The 8,600-nt window shown below is 41.4% G+C and overlaps 1 protein-coding gene across 2 annotated transcripts in view; it reads left to right on the forward strand.

The window, feature by feature from the left end:
* Nucleotides 1–7,175, forward strand: part of Gad1 (glutamate decarboxylase 1) — a 43,697-nt gene extending 36,522 nt beyond the window's left edge. For both annotated transcript variants that reach the window (XM_008855237.3, XM_008855238.3), the window contains 3 exons: nucleotides 2,249–2,356; nucleotides 4,338–4,427; nucleotides 5,581–7,175. In XM_008855237.3, the coding sequence (XP_008853459.1) occupies nucleotides 2,249–2,356; nucleotides 4,338–4,427; nucleotides 5,581–5,754 (372 nt within the window). In that variant the 3' untranslated portion in view covers nucleotides 5,755–7,175. The remainder of the gene's footprint in view (nucleotides 1–2,248; nucleotides 2,357–4,337; nucleotides 4,428–5,580) is intronic.
* The last annotated feature ends 1,425 nt before the right edge of the window (nucleotides 7,176–8,600 follow it).

Here is an 8,600-nt window from a genome sequence, read left to right on the forward strand (position 1 = left end):
CTCCATAGTGTGTGTTTGTGCGGGTGTGTGTGTGTGTGTGTGTGTGTGTTGTATGTGGTTCTCTATGTGCATGTGTATCTGTGGTGTTGAGTATGTGTGTGTACTGCTCTGTATGTATAGTGCTGTATGTATATGTGTGATGCTATGTGTATTTATAGTATTCTGTGTGTGTATGTGTGTGTGTAGTGCTGTATGTGTTGTTGTGTATGTATGTGAGGTACTGTGTGTGTATGTTGCTCTGTGTATTACTCTGTGTATGTGTGGTGCTGTATGTATACCTGTTTTGTGTGTGAGTGTGTGTGTGTGGTACTGTGTGTACATTGTTGTTGTATATGTGGTATTTGTGTGTGTGTGTGTATGTGCTGTGTATATGTGTGTGGTGCTGTGTGTACATTGTTGTATATGTGGTACTGTGGGGTGGGGGGAATCAGAACCGCTCCTGATTCTGAGAACTGCCACTAGACTGAAGCACACTGTCTGCAGTCATTGTCTTCTTAGGCTGCATTTCTGTGCCTAGGGAAAAAGCTAAGTAAAGGAATTTCTCCCAAAATATAAGGAAGGGAGATTATATGTGACTGTTTCAGAAGTGTTTTTATACAATGAAGTTAAAGGCAGTTTTGATTTCACAGCCTTATATCAATCCATTGTTTTTATTTACCTACTATTTATTAATTTTAATAATTTCCATGGTAAATATTTGAACTATCTAAATCCACAAACAATAAAGTTTTACAGCACTAACTAGTCAGATATTTAACTCCTCCTGTAAAAAAGGTTTAGCAGATGATCAGTTTTTTCCTCATTAAGTCATCCTGCCTTAATATAGAGTCTGAATTTGATTTCTATCACAAAGTAATTATAGGCATTTTGAGCATATAAATGTCTTACACTGCAATAAGAGAAAGCACTCTATTGTTTTACACTGCTATAATGACCACATGGCCTGTCTCTGTCATTATGTGTTCATTTTGCCTGGCAGTAATTTCTTGAACTGTTCCCAGGAGGTTTGGCCCCTGGGATATGTGTTGTGGAGGTGATTTCCTGGAGTGGGATTTCTTCGGAAGGGGCAGTCAGCAGTCCCACCACTTGGAGAGTGCTTTGCCAGCTCTGGATTCTGCCCAGGCCCATCAGTGGTCCACAAGCCAGCCTTGTGCATCTGTTCTTAACACCAGCCCACTCATCAGCCTATGTGCTGCTAATCAGCTACGCTGGATTTTGAAATTCATGTTCAGTCAGTTTGCCACTAGTTGGAGCTAATGCAGTCTCGGGGCATGTTCTGAGACCAGTAGTTGTCCTGTCATTGGAAAGGAACTGTACTATGTTATGTGGAAGGCAAGTTACCTATGAGGATGGTTTGACAAGGACATATGACTGGAGAAGATTCATTCTAAGTTTCTGTCAAAGTATCTATGATGAAGAATTAGTTGTTAGTTCCTTTTATCTATCATGGACCAATATGAAATTGTTAGGAAAATGAAATATAAAACACAAATCAGAAGTCACTATTCATTATTAGCATCAGCAGTCATAAAAACCACTCTGTAAATTGTTTTAAAAGTTTCCTAATGGGACCAGAAGCACTGCTAAGCCTAACAATCTGAATCTGAGTCCCAAAATTGTCCTCTGAGCTCCACTCACTGGCACACGTGCACACACACACACACACACACACACACACACACACAAAATGTAAACACGTGGCACAAGCCTTTAATCCCAGTACTCAGGAGGCGGAGGCAGGCAGATCTCTGCGAGATCAAGGCCAGCCTGGTCTGCATAGTAAGTTCCAGGCCAGCTGAGGCTACAGGGAGACCCTGTCACAAAAAGACTTAAAAAAAATTAAAAGCATAAGCTTACTTGTAGTTAATCTCAATTTATTTACTTATCCCATCATGTTATAGACTGTCTTCAGTCCAGATATGACAGTTTGAGTAGCCTTATCTTAAGCAAACCAGAATGGGCTTCAAATGCAGATTGTGAATAACTGACAGGAAGTTACAAGCCCTATTGAGAATAATTCAGGGGGCCTTCCAAAGAGAAAGCAGGACTCTTCATTTAGCCCTTAGAAGAAGACATCCATGTTGGATTAATTATTCCTTCCAAACCATCTCCAAGAATGCTCTTTTCTGTATGTCCCATAAACAATAACAGAATTGGTGTGTGGAAGGACAACACAGCCTCCCCCAAATGACCATCACAGTGAAATGCAACTTGATACCAATAAACATGACCTTCCTCTTTAAAACAGGGCACTGTGGGATTTGAAAATCAGATCAACAAATGCTTGGAGCTGGCTGAATACCTCTATGCCAAAATTAAAAACAGAGAAGAATTTGAGATGGTATTCGACGGCGAGGTATGTTATCATCATGAGCCAGATGCACAGTGCTTCCTAGAAACCATGAGGAATGCCTTGGAAGCCTTAGTGGCTCAAGCTGCTTCTGAGTTTTCATTCATGTGCCTTCTTCACCCAACTCCCACATGCTCAGCATTCCTACAGGTGGTGCTGGGGTCACATTTCCCCGTCACCTCATCTGAAACAGGACTTCTTAAACTTTTCCCACTCACAGGAAATTTCACCCAATAAACTTTTATATAACCCCAAGTATATAGGTATTAAAGAATAGCTATATTGATGTTGAATCATCAGTTTTTTAAAAAAGTTCTCTACTAGACAATTTTACCCTATATTAATGATGAAAGCAAATTCACATACTAATGAGATGGATGTCCCCATTTATTCTTACATAAAGTATTAAATCTTGACTGAACACATGATACTATAAGACACAAAGCATCTTCAACATTTATCAGAGTTGATCAATATTTTGATTTTATAACTAGCAGTGCTTTGCATAAATATATACTATAGCCTAGCAGATTGACCATAGGAAAATATTAAAGTCTTTTTTTTCTGTAATTAAATCATTTTCTATAAGCCCAGAGAAACACTCCTGTTCACAGCATGCAGTGGTCTAGAATTTGTGCCGAAGTCTTTAAGGTAGCAATGAACACATTGGCCTTGTGCGACATGAAGGCATATGCAGTGCAAAGTGAACATTTTGTATGTTTAGAACCAAGGCTGCAGTGAAGTGAAGGGTTGCAACACAGGCCAGCACAGCTAGCATCACTCCAGATTCAAAGCATGTTTGATTTCAGGTTCGTTTTTGATCATGTAGCTCAGAAACTTTTTACAACTCCCACATTCAATTATCCAGCCCCATACAGGGGTGCAGTGCACAGTTTAAGAAGCTGGATTCTGAAGTGGGTAGTTCTCTGCCAACACCTAGGGTGTTTCCATGGCAGGTCTGAGTCCCTCATAGTTCTTGGCTTTGTCTTGTGTTGGACTCCATCTATGATAAATGTCTCCCAAGTCCAAGAAGCCTAGAGGGACAGACATATCCTCACCTTCCAAAATTGGCTCTAAATGAACATCTGCTCACCATAGATTGATGATGAAGAGAGCAGGATAAACTGTCTCTGCCTAGCTTCTCACTCCCATTACACACAGGAAAATACTTGTCACACAGTGTTTCCTGAAGTGCCAGACCCATGCCAGATGCTGGATTATAGAGTACTGGCCAAAACAAATACTATGTCTTCCCTAGTGGAGTCCACAGTCGAATAAGGAAAGATGGAATCACATCCCATGTTAACAAAAGAAAGGCTGCTCTTAACCCACTGTCATAGACCACCATCTATATCTGACATTTGTCTATTTATGAGGCGATGTCACCCCTCAGGATAACATTGGAGAGTCACCAAATGAACACCAGAACGCTGAGCAGTGAGTCAACATTTAGTGGACCTCACTGTGGGGCTTTCCTCTGAGTCTTTACGCTAGTTTAAACATTCTCCTAGAAGGCTGAAATGAGAGCTGTTATGTCTCAAGCAGGCTTCAGGGAGACATGGTGCTGACAAGCAGTGAAGGAGGAAACTGCAAAACTATGCCTTCAACAACCAAACAGTATCAGTAAAGTGAACTTCAGGGCATTTTCCATTTGTAAGATGCTACAGATAGCCAGATAAGGAGATCCCTTTTCTCAGCTACCCAAATGTTATTATTTTTAACATTTCAGGATGCAGAGGCAGTTGCTTGAGATATCTAGAAAGCTGGTCAGGAGTTGGGGAGGCAGCACCCTGGCAGATATAACCAGAGAAATGGGCATTTTCCTGCCTGGTGTTTTCGCATGTCACAGTACTTTGGAGATAAGTCATTCAGACCTTTTTTTTTTTTTTTCTTGACTGAGAACTTCCTCCCAAAGCACCTATGACTGTCTATCAAGTGCTCATTATTTTATTTTTGTTTACTTGCTTGTTTCCTGAAATCTCTGCAGCCTGAGCACACAAATGTCTGTTTCTGGTATATTCCACAAAGTCTCCGCGGAGTTCCAGATAGTCCTGAGCGACGGGAAAAACTACACAGGGTAAGGACTCATTTTCTGTCTCTGCAGTTCCCCTGGCCAGTCAGGCCATCCTCATGTTGATGTGCTATTCTAAAGGGAAAGGGATAAGAAACAAAGCCTAGGGCAGGCTTCTAGGTAATGGAGTGTTGAGGAGCCATCATGATTTATATGTCTGGGGTTGTCAGCTTGCTGTGGTTTAGACACAACAGAAACACCTGTAAGATGCAGTCCCACCTTAGGTTGGTGTTCTTCGTCACAGGGTCCCCTAAGCAAGTAAATAATACTCACCTTTCTCTGAACTTCTACCTTCTACTAAATCCAAGCCTACTCTATGCGGATTCATCTTTGTTGATTTCCTTTTATAAATTTATTTTTTATGTTCCTACTTTTTTATTATTTTAACTGTATGAGTGTTTTCCCTGCATTTATGTAAGTGTGCCATGTGGGTGCCATGCCCATTGGTGGTCAGAAGAGAGGTTGAAGCCCCTGAAACTGGAGTTAAGGATGGTCATTAGCTGTCATATGGGTGCTGGGAACTGAACCCAGGTCCTCTGCAAGAAAAACTCGTGTTCTTAATCATCTAGCCATCTCTCCATATCCTTCTCTGATGATTTCTATATCCAGCTTACATATTCAGAGTTGTTGGTATATTTATGCAACATGTCACTCATGCAGCCATTGAACAAATATTTGTTAGGCATTGCTTGTGTGCCAGGCAATAGCTTGAGCTCCAGGTTACATACAACCTTAATTTACAGTGTTTTCTGTCTTTGTTTCTTTATTTATTTTATTATCATTATTCCATGACTTTAAAATTTTACTTGCCAGCTCCTTTCAAAAGGAACTTATGATTGGATGGATTTGGATATTAGCCACTAAAAACACTTGGATCTAAAATACTTTGGAGGGGAGTGGTTGGAGACCACTCCATATGGTGGCTAACGACGTCCATTACTCCAGATCCAGGGAATCCCACACCTTCTGGCCTCTGTAGGCACCAGGCATACATGTGGTGCACTTACATACATGAAGGCAAAACACTCATACACGTAAAGTTAAATAAAACCTTAAAAATGTTTTAATCCAAGCAGTAAAAAGCAAAAGTAATTGAACTGTTAAAAAGAGGGGGTATCACTATCAGTGTTGAATTTGGTTTTATGTTTTCCATCACAAGGTGGCTCCCAAGATCAAAGCCCTGATGATGGAGTCAGGCACAACCATGGTCGGATACCAGCCTCAGGGGGACAAAGCCAACTTCTTTCGGATGGTCATCTCCAACCCAGCTGCTACCCAGTCCGACATCGACTTCCTCATTGAGGAGATAGAAAGGCTGGGCCAGGATCTATAATCCCCCTTTGCAGAACCTGCAGCCATCCCCTTTTCCCTCTAGCACCCTACAACAAAGCTCCATCAGTTGCTGACACACGTAGGCCATTTCATTGAAGGAAATTATACTCTCCTGAAGAATCTTTGTCATAACCTCACTTAAGCTTATTTGTTAGAGTTAGCAGGAAATAATGTTCGTTTTGTAAAAGTTGCACATTAGGAATGCAGTATATATGTACAGTTATATATACCTCTCTATATATACATACATGTATAGTGAGTATGGCTTAGTCCTAGACCACAGCATGTCTCTTGTCCCCAAAGAATTTGCTTCACCTCCAACTGTTTCTGAGGGTCTACCCATTGTGCAGGACAGATAGCACTTCACTGCTGTGTCTTATGGACCAAGGGAAAGGCTGCTTATGGGAGTCGACCTCCTGGTCAGTGTAGCACCCACCTGAAGGAGTGATGGATGACGAAAAGTACCACTAGTTGGGAAGCGTCACGCCCTCCCTGTTAGATCCCTGCTAGGGAAAACAGCCTAGTCATCATCTCCAGTGTGCTGTTGCTGTATTTTTAGAGATTAATTTGTGTAGACTGTGTATATCACTGTTGTCTGACCTTAGGGGTGGGGAAGGGATACATGTGATGATTTCAGTAACTGTTTAATTGTATGACGGTGAAATATTTGCTTATTTATATTCAGAGATTTACCATGTTAAAGAGGCACCTTGTATTTTCTTCCCATTTGTAATGTATCTTCTTTATATAGTAATGAAATAAGTTCTGGTATTTTCGTGCATTTGTGAGCCAAAGAGAAAAGGTAAAATTTAGTAAGACATTTGTATTAGAGTGCCCTTAAAATAATGATTTAAAGCCAGGCGTGGTGGCGCATGCCTTTAATCCCAGCACTCGGGAGTCAGAGGCAGGCAGATCTCTGTGAATTCAAGGCCAGCCTGGTCTCCATAGCGAATCCAGGCCAGCTGGGGCTACAGGAAGACCCTGTCTCAAAAAGACCAAAAAAAAAAAAAAAAAAAAACCCCAAACAAACAAACAAAAAGTAATGATTTAAACGTACATGCACTGTCTGTTAAAGGATTCTGATACTGTACACAGAGCCATGTATATGGAAATCTTACTGCTTCAGTAGCATCTGCTTCTCTCTTACTGCGTCTGGCTATGCGTCGAGTGTTCTTAAAGCTTTTCTAGTAACTGTTGAATAATATTAACTAGACCTCCTGTAATTTTGTAGTAGCTCATGACCAATCTCTGTGACTCACTTAGCTGAAACCTAAGGCAACGTTTCTGAAGACCTTCCAAAGCTCTCCAATAAACTGACCGGCCCCACAAATGTGATTGAAGAGATGAAACACACACTGTGCGTTTTAGAGAATGCAAAAGGAATATAAATAAAGATATTCTCCATGAAGAACTTGAACAAAACTTCCTGTGGTTTGTTTCATATATAAAGAGCTTTCCAGGAACCATTCCTTGCATCACCCACAACCCATTCATTTCCCACTAGCTGGCTTTGGTGAGGCTGGGTCTCCTTATTAAGCTGAACCTTAACTCTCTGTCATAGGTTCCTGACCCCTTCTAGAAACTTGTTTGGACTGTAGTTAAGTAACATTTGCTACGCACACCTGGAGAGACAAAAGCTAGCCCGATTTCCCATCTTCCTTTCTGCGCCTTGGTGGTCCATGCATCATCCATCAACAAATATTTTCATTCCCTACCTCCGGGACAGTTCAAGCCCCCAAGGCAGCAGTGGTGAGCAAAGCAGGCAGATAATCCCTTTCAGTTTGGACCTCGTATCATCTGGCATCTTTGCCTCGATGCCTGTTAAGACACAGAATTGTAGTTTCTTGCTATCTATGCTTGTACAGTGGTCCCAACTCATTTCCTCAAGAAATATATTTGAGTGCTAGATCATTAGGAAAGAGGGCCTGATGCCTATGATATTCTATTAAGTTGCAAATACTGTCACTCATTTCAAGTACAACGTACTCTCTGTAGCACATGCAGGGATAGAGAAGAGACCCTCATACATAGTACAACTGCATGTATACCTATGATTTAAACAAACTGGACCACAAGACGTCATCAGAAAGCCTCTCTATTCTCTCTTCTACTGTTCCTTCAAACCCTTCCTGTGGGCTTTTCCCCGTGTCCTTATGTGAATTCAGGCTATTTCTATAGCTTTTCTGGATTCTCAAGCACAGGAAGTGTCTTGTACCAGCAGTCAACAGTTCAATTCCATGAAATCGGTGAACCTTCTAATTGTTAAGCAACACAGAATTTCTCCCTGCCCTCCACCCCCCAGTCTGCCACAGTTTCAGACTGCAAGGGAGAGCAAGACTGGCAGTGGGATAAGGTTTCTTTGAGGCCCTTTTCAGCTCATTTTTCTAGTTAACTGTATTTGTTCATATAGGTCAGGCCTAGGGGAAGAACAGTTTAAAGAAACAATGGCAGTTTTTAAAAGATTTATTATTTTTAATTATAAAGTGTGTGTGTGCATGTGTGTGTGTGTGTGTGTGTGTGTGTGTGTGTGTGCATCTGCGTGTGTGTGTGTGTGTGTGTGTGTGTGTGTGTGTGTAAGTGCAGGTGCCCAAGGAGGTCAGAGGCATCGGATTCTCTGGAGTTGGAATTACAGGCAGTTTGAGCCACCCAGCATGGATGCTGTAACTGTACTTGGGTCTTCTGTTAAGAGCAGCAACTACTCCCTACTGAGCCATCTCTCCAGCCCCATAAAGGCATCATTTTACCAAGTTGCTAAATTGTCATCTGGCATTAGGCCCCTGGAACATGAGTTGTGTTTTTTTTTTTAATAGTACAATTCAAAGGTAGGAATAAGGAGTTTTAAGAATT

Source organism: Nannospalax galili, unplaced genomic scaffold (genome assembly GCF_000622305.1).
Source record: "Nannospalax galili isolate Female #2095 unplaced genomic scaffold, S.galili_v1.0 scaffold346, whole genome shotgun sequence".
NCBI classification, from domain to species: domain Eukaryota; kingdom Metazoa; phylum Chordata; class Mammalia; order Rodentia; family Spalacidae; genus Nannospalax; species Nannospalax galili.